Here is a 19,032-nt window from a genome sequence, read left to right as displayed (position 1 = left end):
ATAGTAAAGAGGAAGTGAGGAAAGGGAAGAAAAGTAGGAATGAGGACAAGCTGTAAGGGTTGTATGCTGTGCATGCTTGGATATTACCTGAGCTCAAGCTACTTTTCCACCAGTTTGTAGTCTGCCTAGGTATACTTGTGTCCCCAGGTTTGTATCCAGGTCAGCTCCTGTGTTCACATGGTTCTCAGGGTAGTGGTGTGTGTGTGTGTGTGTGTGTGTGTGTGTGTGTGTGTGTGTGTGTGAGATAGTGCTTATCCTGTTGTTGCTGGCAGAGCAATTTGAGTTTCTCTAAGGATTGGCTTTCTCTGTGGCCTTGGTCCAGGTAAAGATGTGTGTCGGTGTACCAGAGTCCTGTATGAGCACTGATTGCCGCACAGTGTGTAGCTCTTCTATTTATAATGTTGCTTTTGCAGTGTCTTTCTACCAGATCTCTTTTTTTTACTTTTATTTTAAGGAAATGTCTCACTAATTTGCCTAGGCTGGCCTTAAATTCTTTATTTCCCTGCTTCAGCCTCCTGAGTAGGTAGGACTACAACCCTTCTCCATGAAGCGTGCACCAACATGCCTAACTTAGTGTTAGTTTCTTAGAGTATAAAATTTAAGTTTCTTGAAATTTATTTTTATGTGTATGAGTGTCTATATGTATGTATTTGTACCACATGTGTGCCTGGTGCTCAAGGAGGCAAGGAGGATGTCTCAGATTCCTTGTAAATGGAGTTACAGGTGGCTGTAAGTTGCCATACAGGTGTTAGGACCAAATACAGGTCATCTGCAAGAAAGCAAGTGTTCTTAATTGCTGAGCCATCTCTTCAGCTCAACTTTTGTTTTGTTTTCTTTGGAGTTTTATTTTTGGGGATGAAGGGCTTTTGTTATGATAGTGATTGGACCTAGGGCTTCACAAATATTCTACCACAAAGTCACACACCCTATGTTTGTTATGGTTTTACATATGCATACAGAGTTATTCTAACACAATTTGTTTAAAAGACAATCCTTCCTTTCTTCATTAAACTACTTACATATCTTCATAAAAATCAGTTATGCATATACATTTGAGTATTTCTAGGATGTCTGTTCAGTCTTTTGTTTGCCTGCTTTTCATTCTGTCTTATTTTAGTCTGTCCTTTTTTGGATGGAATGGCTGGATTCATCCTTTTTCTTCTTAGCTAGTGAATTGCTTACATATAGAACTTGAATTTTTGAGCTAGGATTACAGATGAAATGAAAAAGGAGTGGGCCGTAAAAAGTAAAACTTAGGGAAACAGTCAAAAAGGATTATAATGTGTTTATCAATATCAAAGCATTTGTTTGTCTAAGATTTAAATCAAAATCATTGACAATATTAGGATTTCCTAATTGTGTGTGAAGTCAATATTAAATTCTTGCTATATGACTATATATATAAAACATTTCTACAGATGTGCCTTTTTGGGATTTTAATTCTGTTCTTTATCCCTTTCAACTTTTTTTGTTTCACTTTATTTTACAGGGATAACTTCAGAGTACGATGTTTCCAGTTGTCTCCTGAGCTCTTCAGACACAGACTCATATACAAAGAGTACTGAAGAGAATAGCTTCTCATCACCTGAGCTGTTCAGAGGATCAGACTATTTGAGTAAGAATATGATTTCATCCTTAATTGACTGTGCTGTAAAACTGTTGCTTTGTCCATATATCTTACAGTGGATATATTTGCACTTAATGGAGGTGAAGGTGTATTTGTTCTCTAAATATCCATACCCTCATTGTACACCTCTATTTGCTTTCTTTTATTTCATGTAGTTTTCTTATTCTTCAGTATATGACATGTTAAATAGGCCAAATCCTTGCTTGAATTTTCTTCACAGTTATTTATTATTTATTATAAATAGAGCCTTTGGTTGATGATGGAAGACAACATAGGCTTTTCTCTACAACTTCCTGTAACAATAGAACATGCCTTTTCCTTTTCAAAATCAAACTCATAAAGACACAGTGAATTGGAAAGAAGTCATGAATCCTAATCAAGACACAAAAAGACAAGTATTGTGTATTTTCTCTCATATGTTGAAATAAAACCGAAAGGTGACTTGAAAGTAGACAAGGAGAATCTAGAGCAAAGGAGACCTAGTGAAGGAGGGGGAGAGGGAGGGCAAACTTAGATAGAAGGGATGGAGTCATGATGACAGAACATGTACAAGCATGAACATGTTACATGTGTATATAACTGTACAAACTAATGGTGACTAATGTTTCTATAGTTATATATGTGTATGTATGTGTGTGTATGTGTATATATATACCATACAGTTGTATACTATATTTGCCCAGTTATACACATATGTGTTGATGTCATTTTTAAATGGCAGATATTGTGACTGTTCCTTTCTACTCAAAGGGAGCCTCTTTTGAAATAAGGCCTTACTATGTAAACCATGCTGAACTTGAAGTGACTTGAGTTCCCCTGTCTTAACATCCCAAATGCTGGGATAACCTTTTGGGATGGTTTTAGTCAGAGGGATTATGGATTAGATGGCTCTAGGATCTGTTAATAAAAGGGATGCTGTGATTTTTGATATGTTGGTCTAAATTGCTCATTCCTCTGTGGTAGTTTTCTACTTTTTCACATTGGGTGACCTATATAGCTTGCTTTGGGCAACAGGGTATCAGTGAACAAATGTAATACAGGCCTGGAAATGGGCTTAATTGGTTGGACTTATCCTTTTGTGCTTTTACAATTCTGAAAAAAAATACATATCCTAGTTAACTTTGTGGGGAGACACAAAAGATTTTAGGTCAATTAACAATGATTTAAAATTCTAAACTACAGAACCATGGTCATAGGAACAGCATGATACTGGTACTTAAACAGACATATAGATCATAAAAATAAAGGAAAGAACCCAGATAGATGCCTGCACAGCTACAGGCATGAGAATTTTGACAAATAACACCAAAAATGCACATTGAAGAAAAGATAGCCTTTTCAACAAATGATGCTGGTGTCTTAGTTAGCTTTCTATTGCTGTGATAAACCTCATTACTAAAAGCAACTTATAGAGGAAAGGGTTTATTTCATCTTAGAGCTTGTAGTCTGTCCAGGGACGTCAAACTGGGAACTCCACGCAGGAACCTGGAGGCAAGAATTGATGGAGGAGTGATGCTTATTGGCCTGCTCCTCTTGGCACACTCAACCTGTTTTCTCATACCATCCAGGACCCTAGAGCGCAAGGGTGACAGCATCACCAATGAAATGGGCCCTCCCACATCAATCTTTAATCAAGAAAATGTCCCACAGGCTTGCCCGCAGACAAGTCTGGTGGGGATGTTTTCTCAATTGAGATTCCTTTTTCCTAGGTGACTCTACCTTGTGTCAAGTTGATATAAAACTAGCCAACATAATTGACCCCTTATCAACTTGATAGCATACAGTCACATCACTATTCAATTAGAACCTTTCTTTTGTCATTTGCCCCCAAGTTGACATGTTAATATTAATATCACAATATAAAACATTCCAACTTTTAAAAGTCACAGTCTTTAAAAATTCAGATACTTTAAAAGGTCACTCGCTTCCCAAGCAGTGGTGGTGCACATCTTTAATCCCAGCACTTGAGAGACAGAGGCAGGTGGATCTCTGCTAGTTTGAGGCCAGCCTGGTCTACAAGAGCTAGTACCAGGACAGGCTCCAAAGCTACAGAGAAATCCTGTCTTGGAAAAAAAAAGTTCAGTCTCTTGACATGTATGGTGGCACACGCCTTTAATCCTAGCTCTTGGGGCAGAGGCAAGTGAATCTCTGTGAGTTTGAGACTAGCCTGGCATCCATAGTGAGTTCCAGGACAGCCAGGGATACATTGAGAGGCCCTGTCTCAAAAACAAAAATAAAAATAAAGAGTAAGAAAAGTTCAATCTCTTCAAAACATTTAAAATCTCTTTCAAAGTTTAGAGTTTCTCTAAAATATTCATAGTCTCTCTAAAATTCCAAAGTCTTGCAAGGTGGTGGTGGTGCATGCCTTTAATCCCAGTACTTGGGAGACAGAGGCAGACAAATCTCTGTGAGTTTGGGGCCTTCTTGGTCTACAGAGTGAGTACCATGACAGCCAGGACTACATAGAAAAACCCTGTCTTGAAATTCAAAAACAAAAAAAGACTAAGAGAATGAAATACATATAAAATTAAACCATCTGTGAAGATAGGGGAACACTGATTCAGGAAAACCAAAAGTTTGCATGGTATACCAGAAGAATAAGATTTTTGTAGTATTTTATCATCATGATACCTACATTGAATATCTAATATATCTGGAGATGTATCTCAGTGGTAGAATGTTTGGCCAGCTTGCGTGAGGTCCTAGGTTCAATTCGCAGTTTCCATACATAAGAAGACTATCTGATGATATGATAGTATGCTGTGGACAGGTGAAAGGTACACACAGGGATGCAACAGGTATAGCATATTCTTACATAGCCATGGTCAATAGAAAGTTTAAAACTGAATCCAAGTAGCAGCAGTGTAACCATGTTTCTCAGTGGCATGAGGCTTAATGGATGGAGAGGAGTACAGAGAATGCGAGAGTCAGCCAGTTATGTGTATGCTGCCACTCTGTAGCTCAGTGATCTCTGTAAAGCAAAAATCTAGACAGAAGACATGCAAGGACAGAGAACTGGCCTGGGCTGTAGATTCTTATCTTGATGTCATCATGACTTATCCTTGTGTTCTGTTCTATCCAAAACCTTCAATTACCATAGTCTGGAATGGATAGGACCTAAGTTTGGGGCAGGGAGTAATCTGTCACTTGTGGGCTTTTCAAAGTTTTATGTCATCTTAAAACTTTGAAATTATATTTATTTATTTAGCTCACACACATTCACATACATGAGTGTATGATATGCACCATGACATATTCTGTTTTTTAGATTGTGAGCATCCCAGGTTGCCAGAGTACAAGTCCTGCAAGAATTCCACTCTTCTAGACACCAGCAATGCAGTGGCTGTAGAGAAGGTGGCACAGCTCTCAGACCTCTCAGCAATTCTAAGTGAGTTTTACATTCGTTTTTCTCTCTCATGAAGAAAATCCCTCATCTATGTTGGAAAATGAAAGTAGTTTTTTTTCTATTCTAAATGACTTATAATCTAAACCTATGAGCCAAGATTACTTCTGGTTACAAATAATACCTAACAATAGTTTTAGTAATAAGGGTTTCTAGTTTATTGTTTATATTTTACTTATCTATTATGTGTCTGTATGCATGTGTGTGTATGCATGAGCATTTGCATGTGCCATACTGCACATATAGAGTTCAGAAAACAGCCTGACAAGTCCTGGAGATCAAATTCTTGGCAGCAAGCACCTTTATCAACGGACCATCTGCCAGCCCCTAATTTAAAAAATTACATTTATTTAATATGTGGATTGAGTACATGTACATATATTGTGCCATGACATACATGTGAAGATCAGAGGATGACTTTTGGGAGCTGGTCTTCTCCTCCACAACATGAGTCCTGGGGACTGAACTCAGGTCCTTGTGGATGTTTGCTCAGTACTTTACTGACTAATACTTCTCCCACCCCAGTCCAATCTTCTTTATTACTGTTGGATGTTTACAGTGCTCGAGACTGAACCTAGGCCCGTGGGCGTGCTTGGCAAGCTGTCTGCCCTTACTCATCTCCGTGGTCTACCTCAGCTTGAGCTAGGCTTTGTTACTGTACCTGGACATCATTGATTCAGCTAAATACCTAAGGCAGGTGGTGGGTTTTGTAACTGACTAGTCCTTGTTTCCATATAGGTGAAATGGGGAAAAATAAATTGGTGTGTCTGACTGACTTGGATATTGTAAAATTCCCAAGATAATAGTTGTGAAAGGTACTCAGATTATAAAGAACTACACAAATATTTATGTATCTCATAACACTTCATAATACTTTTTATGTTTTACTTTGATATTTTCAAAATACCTTTGCCTAATTTAAGAGACACATATGAGAATCATGATAAAACAGTTAAACATAAAATCAGAAGTTCGGTCAGTGTGTATGCTGAAGAGAAATATTTTATTCAGGATAATTTTAGCCCCTTACATGCCTTTGGATTATCTCTATGTCTAATGGATTGATTTCTTCCTCCCCTTTGGTAGGTTCTTCTCCCGAAAACAATGAGGAATGCCATAGAAAAATGTAAGAACTAAAAATTTTGGTGTTGTACTTTTCAAAACCCTTTATTATAAGAGTTATATGATAGTGATGACTGCCATTCCACAAACTCAGATAAACTTGATTCAGTATTTACTGATCACTTACTCTAGTCAGGAGTGTTCTAATTGCTGGGATATAGTAAGGAGTAAAATCAATGAAACACAAATTACTGTCCTTATCAAATCCACATTACATTTTGGGGAGATAGACAATAGACAAGCAAATGTGGTGCCACTTGCTGTGTCGAAAAGATGATATCAAAAAAGATAAAGCAAGATGGCCTCTGGAGTGTTGGAGTTGAAGCTTGCTACTTTAAATGGTATGGTGTGGAGGTCCCATTGAAAAGGCATCATTTGAGAGTTATCTACAAGAAGGGCAAGTTGGGTAAAGAGCTCTTTAGGTAGGAGGACTAGCCAGAGGAGGGCCTGAGGTAAGAGGCTGAGCTCCTACGACGTTTGCAAGTAGAAGTAGCAAGACTTGTTAGAGCCAGTGGTGGGATGGGAGAGATCATGGCCAAGGCTGATTCTATCATTTTGAATTAATAGTGCATATGTCATGTAACATTTAATAAAAATCATTGGGTATATTTTTGTCTTATCAAAGTTGTTTTGTTAACATTGAATCAGGCTTCATTTTGTAAGAATTTATCAGTCAAGCATTTATTAATTCATATTATCTACTCATAGCTTTGGATACCTACCTTTGTGTGCTGATTATAATCATTTCAAGCCTGTTCTTCCCTTCTTTGGTTCTCTCTTAGTCTGACTTTTTGTAAATCTATCAGACTGGTAGGTTAGTTTAGTCCTTGCACAACTACCAAAGTGATTTTTGTCATAGTGAAAGAATATAGAAAGGTACTTTTTCTCTGTCTAAATTTGTATTCAATAAAGTAATATTGCAGGGAAAGTATTCAATTCTTGTGGATTACAGATAATTGCATCATCTAACTAAACTGAATTAGACTTTTAATTTCTTAGATTTTTGGTAATCTAATGAAAAGTAATGAAAGAAAAAAACCAATTCATTGTGAATTGCCAAAATGTAGCATAAGTTGGCTTTAAGCCCTGGTTTGTGTGATTCTAACCATGTGCACTATTCAGTATAACATTGAGAGTTTCCGTAAGATATGCACTGATGATTTATGTAGTTTTCTAAAACTCTAAGAACACACTGACCTCTCTTGGCTCCTAGGAATAATAACAATGGATTATTTGTGTAATTGTCTCAAAAACACTTATTAAAAAAGCTCTGTTTTAGGAGGAACTATTGTGGAGGTAGTTATTATTAATTAATGCCAATATTGCTTGATGTTGAGGCTCTTGCAAAAAAAAAAGTAGTAGAATTGCTGTGGCGAAGACCAAGGAGAAGTGTGTTATTAGAGGAAGTGTTTGGTTCAGGGTAAGTGTACTGACCTGAGAGTCTGTGAAATTGATGGCATCTGAGTTCAAGAGGCTGGCCACGATCTGAACTGTGAAAGGCCTGGAGGGTGGAATTTTTATTTTGTCCCAGAGATATTGAGAGCCACTGAAAGGTTTTCATCATGACTAAAGCAGATTGTGAGAAATGTAAAATAATTTAACCCTCAGTGAATACTTATAGAAAACTCAAGAAAATGGAAAGGTAGCCTACAGACTGGAGAAAGTCCACTGATCCAATGCCAGAGAAAGCCAGCTTCGGACAAGTGTGTGTGGCAAGCTGGCAGTGGGAGACTAGAACTAGAGAAGCGGAGGCAGGGCTGCTGTCCGCATAGCAGGAGTATGAATTGGGCCAGAGCAGGGAGAGATTTACGTGTCATAGCAGAAGTGTGGAGTTGTGTCACTACACTGGAGTCTTCATCCCTAAAAATAGCTGTTTATTCATAGGGCAGCTGAGATGCATTAGTGAAAGGCGGAAGAGTTATGTGATCTGAAGAGAACTCAGAGTGTCCCTGAAATGCCCCAGTAAGAAGTAGTTCACATGAAGGTTCATTCAGAAGCAAGGCAGCTCTAGTTGGAAATAAGAGCTTAAAGAGAAATGACAGAAAAATAGTTGGCTCTTTACTGAGTTCTACTTTTCAGTTAACTAATACAGGAATTTAGAAAAGTCTCATCTCACATTTGGTTTTCAACTCTGTTGTCTTCAAGGAAATCTGTCTTTCTCAGAACTTGTTTTAGGGGGCGAATACTGAGCCTGGATCTTCTTGTACTAACTTATCCTCACCTGCATGTTTAGTCAGAATGGGATGCAGTCTCATTTGTGGAAGTGCCAAAGAGAAAAAGACACTCATGTCCAAATATCACTTATGTTTGGGGTCCTCACCAAAAACATCCTGGCAATTTCTTTGCAAGTAAGACTCAGGACGGGTTGGGTAGCTTTCTCAAGGCCACTGAAGTATGAGTGGTAAAACCAGGGTTAACTCAGGTCTATGTAATTCTAAACACCAGGACTTTCCTCTACATAAACATGTACATACATGTTATTGTTATCTGTTACTATAAATATGATGCATTTTTGACTAGTTATATTTTCTTACAGAATAATTAATTGCATGTCTTTAATTTCAGTATAATTTGAGGATAATTGAAAGTTACTAAAAGATTAGAAAATATCACTAATTTGTTCTTATTACAGAGAGATGACATTAGAAGCCCCACATATCTCTTCAGAACCAAAGTATACTTCAAATTTAGCATCAGGTAATAATTAGTGGCACTAATTATTTAAATGATTACATATTTACCTTTGCTACAGTATACCATATATTAATAAACTAGGTACTCCAGGAAACATTTTAGCCCAGTTGCATTTTAAAAATAAAGATTTGGCTGCTTATGGTGGTGGTGTACACCTTTAATCCCAGCATCAGAAAACAAGCAAGTTAGAAGCCAGCCTGGTTTACATAGCAAATTCAGGTCAACTAGGAATGCATAATCAGACCCCATCTCAATGAAAAAAAGAAAGAGAGGGAGGGAAGAGAGAGAGAGGGAGAGGGAAAAGAAAGAAAGAAAAGAATATTATTAGGTTAGAAAATGGGTCTTTACTATTCATACACAACCTATTGTTTATTTTTATTAGAAATATACTTAAAATATTCTATATTAGGCATTGCTGTATGCCCCAGTGGGAAGTGACACATTTTTCTCTGCCCTTATAGGTTTAGTGGTAGAAGAACAATTGGGGCCACATGTCATGACTGGAAAATGCTAGGATCAACAAAATGTCTCGCATTACTGGCACTCTTTAATTTATTATTGGAGTGAACATAGCAAGACATTTATGTACTTATTAGCCTCAGTCTTAGGTCAGATTTTTATTTTGTTTCTTTTTCAGGTTTATTTTTATGAGTGTTTTGCCTGTATGTGTCCTGTGCACCATGTGCATACAATGCCTGCAGAGGCCAGAAGAGAGGAACAGATCCCTTGGAACTGGAGTTGTAAACAGTTGTGAGCAGCCATGTGGGTGCTGGGAATTGAACTGAGGTACTCTGGGAGAGCAGCAGCCAGTGATTGTTACCACTGGGCCATCCCTTTAGCCCCTGTTTTCTTTATTTCTTGCAAGAAGTTTGATATTATTTATTTGAAAGCAAAATTGAGGAATTGTTCCTTCTTCAAAAAAATAATTATTTCAAATGTTTATATGAATCAAAAATACACAGTTTAGTATTAAAATCTTCGTTTTGGGAAATTGTTTTTGAGAGCTCATTCTAATCTACATAGTGATTTCTAGGACAACTAGAGCTAAACAGTTGATATCCTGTCTTGGAGAGAGAAAAGATTAAACTCATACTATTCTGAACAATAGTATTATAGTGTTAGACACTGAGCCTGTACTCTAGACAGTTAGCACAAGGAAATTAAAGGAAACTCACTTTGTAATATCACATTCAAGGGACTAGAGAAATAAAAATTTTTATATTCACTTCTGAAGCTCACAGAGACTAAAGTGGCATGGGGCCTACATGGCTTAGCTTGGTGGTTTTGTGGGACTACTAACAGTGGGAATGGATGTATCTCTGACTCTTTTGCCTGTTCTTGGGGCTCTTTTACTCCTATTGAGTTGCCTTCTCTAGCCTCAATGTGAGGGCTTTTGCCTTGTTGTATTATTGTATCTTGTTTTGTCCTGTTTGGCTGTTGTCTCTTAGAGGCCTGCTCTTTTCTGAAGGGAAGGAGAGGGAGAGTGGATCTGAGGAAGAGGGGATGTGGCAGGGGAAGTAGGAGAAGTGGAAGGAGGGGAAACTGTGGTTAGGATGTATTGTATGAGAGAAATAGAGTATGTATATGAATATAAATAAGAGCAATGAAAGGAAATGAAGCAGGGTAAAGAGTGTGACTGGGTAAGCTATTATTACTGTGTGTGGGTGCATGTGGCAGGCGCACACATGGCGGCACACGTGTAGATGTCAGAGGACAACTTTTTGGAGCTACTGTTTTCCTCCCACCTATATGTGGGTTCTGGAGATTGAACTCATGTTTCTAAGCTTGTTGTCTGGTAAGTGACTTTACTCACTGAACTATCTTGCCAGCCCCTAGGTATGATGTTTTAAATGGAGAAATTAAGGCAGTTCTATCTGAGGAAGTACTGTGACCTTTGTATATACAACCTTGAATAAAATAATTCAGCCTAGAGAGGTGCATTAGCTTCAAGTGTCACTTTCATCAAGGTAGTTTGTGATATATGACTCTGGAATTCAGGACAGAGGCTGTTTTTATCACAAACACACACACTCTGATATCTATTTGGAGTTGGAGTGTAGGTGTTTTGATGACATAGAATTAGGTGAAATCATATGGAAGTAAAAAATGAATTAAAACTAATAAGAAGAATGTAAATGTAACACTTCAATATGTAGAAGGAGGGAAAGAAGGAAATGTCCATCAGGTGACGCCTAGGCTTAGTGGCTGGTGCATTAGAGCTGTACCTCAGAAGCCATGAGAAGACTCAAGACAGAGTAAACCAGCAATCATACACACACACACACACACACACACACACACACACACACATTCATTTTAAAAGCTTTTTTTCAATTTTAGAATTTATTTAATTTCAATTGAGTTTAAACAGCCCCATGAAGCTGGCAGTTAACCCACTGAATGTCACCTTTCTAAAGTATGCATTATGTAACAATTCATTGTGATGGGTATGATGGTGTGTGCCTTAGATACCAGCACTTTAGAGGCAGAGGCAAGCAGATAATTATGTGTTCAAGGCCAGCCTGGTCTACAGATTGTGTTTGTAGAGCTACATAGTGAGACTCTGTCTCAATAATTATTAATAATAGTAATGATGATGATGATAGTGATAATAATACATCATTGTATAACATACATTAATGAGGTAGAAAATAATTTAAAGTAATCAGATTAATTAGAATGAAAACTGTGGAGTAAGAATGATCATAATCCAGATCTAACCTGGTCTTAATCTTAGGAACTACAAACCAGTTGTCCAGAGGTTATCCTCAGTACTCCCATGTTTGTTATTGTTCTGTTTAATTTATTACAAAATGTTGGTAGTAGTTTTTATCTCCCACAAACTCATAAATCTACCTACGAATGTTCTTCACCTTGGGAGATGAAAATGATAGAAGTAATCCATTAACCCCCAGAGTTTCCAGATTTAGCAAATAAATGCATTAAGCTTGAACTCAGGTAAATGGCAAATATTCTGATAGAAGTATGCTTCAAACACTGCAAAATAAATACTATTAAGCTGGATTATTTAACTAAAGTTTTACTGAAATTCAAATTTAACTGAGAATCCTATATTTTCTCTGGAAAATATTTTGGGCTGGGGAATCATGAATCATAAAAAGGACTTTGTATGTCAAAGTAAAGCGTTTGAATTTTAATTTGATGGCAATGGAAAGCCTGAAAAAAAAATCTTAAGCAAATGACCCTAGGTTTACATTTTAGGTAAATAAGGGTCCAATGAATTATAGAGAAGGTGGTGCCTCAAATCAGGGTAGTGGTGCAGAGAGTAAAGACAAGCTGGATGTGCAATATTAAACCCAGATCATATGCATAGTGTGCACAGTGCCAGCACTCAGTGAGTACTGTTGCTTTGTACTCAGTCTGGGGAGTAGAGAACGGAGGGAGATGTGGGGAGGAGCAGAAGCAGGAGACAGTCAGCACCTTGTGAAGATCCAGTGAGACAGAACAGGGGTGTTTTTGCTGATGCTAGTGAGGACTAAGCTGGACGGATTTGAATCTGAGAGTACACAGGAGGAGAGGCAGTGAATGAAGTCAAGTATGGGTGGCTCTCTGAAGAAGTGCAGCTACAGTGAGATGTGCTGCAGGAGGCAATATGGAGCACAGGAAAAGTCGGAATAGCATAGGCCAGGCCTGAGTTTGTTTTAAATGTTGATAGAGTCAGGTATAGTAGCAGGTACGTGGAGTCATTACTACTCAGGAGACTGAGGCAAGAGAATGGCTTAAGCCTAGAAATTCAAGATGAGTCTGGGCAACAGAGAAACCTCATTGCATTCATAAGTAAATGACTAAACGCTGCTAGGAAGATCACAGTAGAAAGGCAGTGCTTAGTACAGGGGAGTAGAAATAAAGAGCTGCACTACATACCTCCCTCCTAACTCAAAAGTAAAGCGTGTATTCTACTTCTGTGAAACATGGACCTCTGGGATGGTTTTTGTCTTATTTTATGTGTTGGGGTATGGGTATTTTGCCTGTATGTATATGTGTATACTGTGTGTGTGCACCGTGCCTGCAGTGGCCATTGGATCCCCTGGAACTGGAGTTGCAGAAGAGTGTGAACCACATGTGGGTGCTGGTGATCAAACCCAGGCCCCCTGCAAGCGCAGCCAGTGCAGCCCTGTCTGACCTAAATTTTTAAGGGAATATTTTCTTCTATCTGAGGCAAGTTAGATTATTCAGCATACATTAAGTTTTTCTTCCTTTTACAAAGGTAAAGTCATTAAAAGCTGGGGTTTGGGTTGGTTTTGAATTTGAATTCTCTGTCGTCTGTATTTAATTAATAGCTGGTTAAATAGAATCAAACTGTGTTTTCATTTGTAGAAAATGCAACTTTTGAGGTTATGTTTGCTGAGAAAACTGGCCCTCCAACCACCAAAAAAGCAAAGAAAAAAGCAAGTATTGAAGCAGGATAACTATACAGATAATTGCACCAATAAAAGATGTGATTTTTATTAACACATTCAGAAATTATTTTCTGTGTATTTAAGGTAATAGAAAACTCATTTTGGAATATAAGACTTACTCAATTTGTAAAAACCCTATGCATACCATACAAAAATATATACATTATGTAAGTTTAATAACAGAGAATTAAAATGCATTTTAACATTTTTTCTGATTTCCTTTCAATGACTAGGTACACATTATTCATTGAGGTACAAATAAGAAATTTACTCTGTAACCAGAGCAGTGCTTTATGCTGAAGACTATAATCTTCTGGAATCTGAAGTTCTCTGGGGAAGTCTTTTGGACTTTGAAAGGCTTTTGTTAATTGTATTGTTTCTTTATATCATTCAATTAAGATAATTGGTTTTTTGTTTGTGTGCTTGCTTGCTTTCTTGTTTGATAGTATCTATAGTTGAGAAAACAGGTTTATGTTTTCATCATTTTTTAGTAGTTTGTGGCAGGTCTTTGTTGCTCTAAAACCCACTTTCTTCCTATTATATAGATTAGGGAATAAATTGGGAAAAGGCAAACATGTTAGCAGGGAGACTTACCACTAAGAAATTAAAAATAGTTTTGGTGAGAGATTTTGTGTTTCGTGTTTTATAGATAGAAGAGAGAGAGAGATGTGTGTATGGATTTAAGATAATTTTGCCTGTAGAATTGACAGATTGATATAGAGGAAGGAGTGAGGAGTATTGAAAAGACTTCTAATCTTTGTCTTGAGATATTATTGGAGGGGCTGGAGAGGTGATTCAGTTGATTAAGTGATTGGCATGGAAATGCATATAGCTAGCTACATGCAACCTGGTCTTTATTTCACCAACCAGCTCCTAAACCACTATATGGACACTTATTAATTATAGTTTAGGCTTGTTTGTAGCTAGCTCTTACAACTTAGATTAAGCTGGTTTCTATTAATCCATGTGCTGCCCTGAGACTTGTTTACCTTATCTATGTAGTCCATCCTGCTTTCCTGCTTCCTCCAGCTGGGGGCTGGCTGGCTCTTGTCTGGCTAGGTGGCTCCCCTTTTCTCTCTGGCCACCACTCCTGTCTATCCCTCCTCTGCCTAGTTATTGACTGTTCAACTTTTTATTAATCCAGTCCGAATGACGCATCTTTACAGTTTACAAAAAGATTATTCCACAAAACTGCCCTCTTTTTGTCTAAATAAAAAGAAAGATTTTAACTCTAACAATGCAAAACTATATACAATAAGAACAATTACCAAGCAAGGGATATGTTTACAATGTCCAGTTTATGAGTATTTGGCAAATTCAGGGGAATATTACGTTATTTATCCTTTCTGGATGAGTCCAAACTTTTGTACCTAATTTACTTTCTATCATAACTAAGGAAAACTGTCACCATAACTATCTAGTCTTTAACTCTGTTATTACTCTATAACACGTAGGAACTGAGGGACGCTGGGAGAACCCGGTGACCAGGTCTGCTTTTTTGTTTTGTTTTGTTTTGTTTTGTTTTGTTTTGATTTTTCGAGACAGGGTTTCTCCGTAGCTTTTGGTTCCTGTCCTGGAGCTAGCTCTTGTAGACCAGGCTGGCCTCGAACTCACAGAGATCCGCCTGCCTCTGCCTCCCGAGTGCTGGGATTAAAGGCGTGCGCCACCACCGCCCGGCTCAGGTCTGCTTTTATATGTTAAATAGGCACTCCAGCTGTTTATCCCAGGTTTGAAACTTAACATTTGGGACATGATAATGAATTTTAAATATACTGCCAAAGGCATAATACATGAAAGAAATCATTAATAAATTATAATGATCATTCATCAAAATTGATACCTGATCATTGAAAGCCAATGTTGAAAAAGAGAAGACAAACCTCACATTTAAAAAAGGTAGACAGCGCCGGGTGGTGGAGGCGCACGCCTTTAATCCCAGCACTTGGGAGGCAGAGGCAGGCGGATCTCTGTGAGTTCGAGACCAGCCTGGTCTACAAGAGCTAGTTCCAGGACAGGCTCCAAAACCACAGAGAAACCCTGTCTCGAAAAACCAAAAAAAAAAAAAAAAAAAAAAAAAAAAGAAAAGAAAAACAAAACAAAACAAAACAAAAAAAAAAAGGTAGACAGCAATAAATAGATTTAATATTTTCCCTAGTATAATTTTAGGTGTTGAAAAACAGACCTAATAATTTGTTTTTGCAAACATTGTTTGGTTTTCTAGCTCATTTTTACCCAATTTGTCACCCCTGCTAGCCAAATGCTCTGCCACTGACCAATCCACACCTCCAACTTTGTAAAACACCATGTGAGAGCTGTTACCTTAAATGTGGTAGAACTGAGTATTTCAACCTAATTTGTCTTTCACCAGATTTTTTCATTTAAATATATGGAACACATAGCTTTTTAGGCATATGACAGGCTTTGTGTTGTCATGTTTTATAGTGCTGGAGATACCCCAGCCTTAGAACACATTCTTTTTTCCTAAAAAATCAATTATCTGCACATTTAAACCTTTTTTTCAACTTGAAGAAGTAATAGGATGCCTGAGAAGGACAAGGGATATTTCATGGCATTGTGAATTATATTTGCTATTGTGCATGTGTTTCAGCCTGCAAAGAAATCTGAAGATAGCGGTCCACAAGTTCAAACAAAGTTAAGCTCTGGTTGTCTAGACAGCAAGGCTCCATTCTCCCATTATAGTTCAGCTCTCGAAAGCATCGCAGTCGAAGATGTTCTGTTGCCTCAGCCCCTGGAACCTGTGTTGGTAAGTCCTGGTATTTTATTAACTCCTAATTATGGAAAGACTACAATGTACTGATTGGGAAGGTTTAGTAATGCACGATTTGTTAACAAATATAGAGAAAAAGTAGCTAAATTCTACAGCTGCATGCAAGCTAATGCTTTTTAAAAGTCGATGACAGCTGTGTCATCGGGAGCCCTACAAAGCAGATTCTGAGACATAATAAGAGTTCAGGTGGCTTATTGGAGCAGATGATACCTGAGAAAAGTAATAAGGGACTGAACAGTGACTACCTGGATCCAGTGGGGAGTTCTGAACAAAGAGTATGCATCACCCAAGTCTGTGTTGTGCTGTGTGCTCAGGACTTGGCCAAAGGCTGAGGTGACGACTTCAGCTTGATAGCTGATGAAGATCCTAAAGATCCTGATGCAGCTTGGTTAGTGCTAAACTTACCCCTTACGGTGTACTAGTAGGCTCTTTGTTCAAGGAAATGTGAACAGAGACCCCTGAGCCTGCCTCGGTGATGATAGAACTAGCTCACCAGAACGCTCATTCTGTCTTCTCTCCAGAATCTTCTCTTTCTCTGTAAATCCTTGCTCACCAATCCTGAAGGTAGGCTGCTCCTCATTGTTCAGATAGAGAAATTTAAAGTGTGTAGCTAATAAGTAAGAGTTAACATATTCTGTACCAAGCAGATATACCCATAAGTTTTTAATATTTTCTTAATAATCTATTTTAGATTAGTTTATTTCAACTAATTTAAATAGATTAAATCAGAAGAAAAACAGAGTGAAAGAAAAGTAAAAGTGGAATAAAACTAGTAGAGACTTAACTATGATTTTCAGTTTATCTCAGGGTTTGGGTTCCAGATCCAAACTTGGCGTCATGTAACGGTCACACAATAAAGAAAAGAGACTTCCCCGAAAGGCATGGTGGGTTTATGGAGTCTAAGATTTAGAAAGGCCACTTATTGCTGGAAATAAACCTACCTACCTCAGTCACTCTACCCATCTGTCACTCACGTTTCTTTGCTTTCCTGCCTGTTTCTTCTTTGTGGTCTATGCTTGTCTCTTTCTGACTCCTGTCTCTGTCTCATTACCTGTCTCCCTTCTCCACACTATCCCTGCCCTTCTGTGCCTCTGTCTCTTTTTCTGTTTCTGTTGTCTTTTGTCTCTCTTCTCCCTTCTCTCAATCATCTTCTCTTTTTCCTTCTGTTCTCTTCAAGCGTCCCTCTCTTTCTGCATCTTTGCATCTCCCATTTTCCCTCTAGTTTCTCCCCTACTTTCTACTCCCATTTTGTTGATGTGAGTCTGCCCATGAAAAGTACAGTTCTCTTCCAGGAACTAAACAAATGCTGAAAGTAATTTAAGGTGGTTAAAAGAGGTAATCAAAGCTAATTATTTATCACTCTAGCTTCTCTTTCTAAATTAATAGTGATTTCAACCTCAACATTCTTCTGTAGTTGTTACACCAGATACAGTTCTATTCAGAGTTGCTTGACCTAATTCAGTCTAGAAAATTCTTCAGTTTTCTGTCAGGAGATTTAAAATTTAATTAGCAGAATAAGGATTTTATTATTATTACACATGGTCTAATCTACTAAGCTTGAGTTACTATTTTTAAAATGTTTTCTTTCTAATAATTGATCTATTTTATGAATATTTATAGAAAAAAATTTCTACTCCTGATAAGCAAAACAAAGCCCTGTTAACAAGTACGCCATCTTCAGACGCAGCTGACTTTGTGGTAAGTACCAGCCTTTGGCCTTTGTGACATCTGTGTCCTGACTTCTCCTCTCCCCATTCATCTGTTTCTATTGTTCTGGGGCATTTGCCCATGAAGAATACTACCTGAACTTTTCTACTACATAAACACACTTTCACTGGGAATACTCTGTATGTAAGGAGGAATACTGCAACACCAACCAGGGTTTGTTTAGGAGTTTTGTTTAAAGATTTTATTTTTAATTATGTATACATGTCTCGTGTCTGTGAGTATGTCCATCTGAGTGTGAGTACCCACAAAGGCCAAAAGAGGGCATCTGATCCCCTGGAGCTGGAGTCACAGGTGGTTGTGAACTTCCTGACATGGGTACTGGGAACTAAACATAGGTCCTCTGCAGTACACATTCTTAGTGACTGAACCTTCTCTAGCCAGACTTGCCAGGTCACAAATTCTTCTCCCTCCACCCCTCCCTTCTCTTCCCCCTCATTCCCTGACTGGCCTAAAACTCCTTTTGTAGACCAGGCTGCCCTTGAATGCATAGACCAGCCCAGCTCGACCTTTGGAGTGCTGGGATAAAAATCATATACAATTACAACCAGTCTTTTCTGTATATGTAACATAAAATTTGGAATTTTAATCATGTTTAGTTGTGCATTGAACATTTCCATATAATCATCATCTCCATCTAGTTCTAGAATTCTTTTTCATCTTGTAAAACTGAAACTTCATACCTATAAAACAGTAACTCCCTATTGGGCCCTTCCTAATCACCTTTCTACTTTCTCTCTGTGATTTGACTACATGAAGTGCTTCATATAGTTAAGCATCACACATTACGTAGCCTTTATTTTTTGAGATAGGGTCTGACTTATCCTGAGATCAATTGACTCTCCTACCCCAGCCTCCCCTAGTAGCTGGGACTTTGGGTATATTCACCATACCCAGCAGTATTCCTCCTATTATGACTAATATAATACACAAATATTATGCCCTCAAGTTCACATATGTGATAGCATGTGTCAGAAATTACTTCCAAGGGCCAGAGAGATGATTCAGTGGCTAAGAGCACTGGCTATTCTTCCACAGGACTGGGGTATGATTTCCAACACCCACATTGTGGCTCACAACCCTCTAGAACTCCAGGTCCAGGAAATTCAGCACCCTCTTCTGGCCTCCATGGGTCCTACATACACATGGCACATAGACTTGTGTAGCCAAAACACCATATACATAAAATGAAATAATTTCAAAAACACATACTGTGGGATGGCTCAGTAGGTAAGGGTACTTTCTTACCACC

At 38.1% G+C, this 19,032-nt stretch overlaps 1 protein-coding gene across 1 annotated transcript in view; it reads left to right on the top strand.

Annotated features, from left to right (window-relative positions):
• Meikin (meiotic kinetochore factor) overlaps positions 1 to 19,032 on the top strand; it is a 38,949-nt gene that overhangs the window by 6,078 nt on the left and 13,839 nt on the right. Inside the window, exons 5-12 of the mRNA XM_041664442.1 lie at positions 1,490 to 1,615; positions 4,896 to 5,015; positions 6,117 to 6,156; positions 8,785 to 8,849; positions 9,449 to 9,454; positions 13,185 to 13,255; positions 15,876 to 16,031; positions 17,676 to 17,753. Coding sequence (XP_041520376.1) covers positions 1,490 to 1,615; positions 4,896 to 5,015; positions 6,117 to 6,156; positions 8,785 to 8,849; positions 9,449 to 9,454; positions 13,185 to 13,255; positions 15,876 to 16,031; positions 17,676 to 17,753 — 662 coding nt within the window. The remainder of the gene's footprint in view (positions 1 to 1,489; positions 1,616 to 4,895; positions 5,016 to 6,116; positions 6,157 to 8,784; positions 8,850 to 9,448; positions 9,455 to 13,184; positions 13,256 to 15,875; positions 16,032 to 17,675; positions 17,754 to 19,032) is intronic.

Source organism: Microtus oregoni, unplaced genomic scaffold (assembly GCF_018167655.1).
Source record: "Microtus oregoni isolate MIOR12 unplaced genomic scaffold, Mior012 000015F_ref0000493, whole genome shotgun sequence".
Lineage (NCBI taxonomy): Eukaryota > Metazoa > Chordata > Mammalia > Rodentia > Cricetidae > Microtus > Microtus oregoni.
Note: the sequence above shows the minus strand (reverse complement) of the source record. Positions and strands in the feature narration are given on the sequence as shown.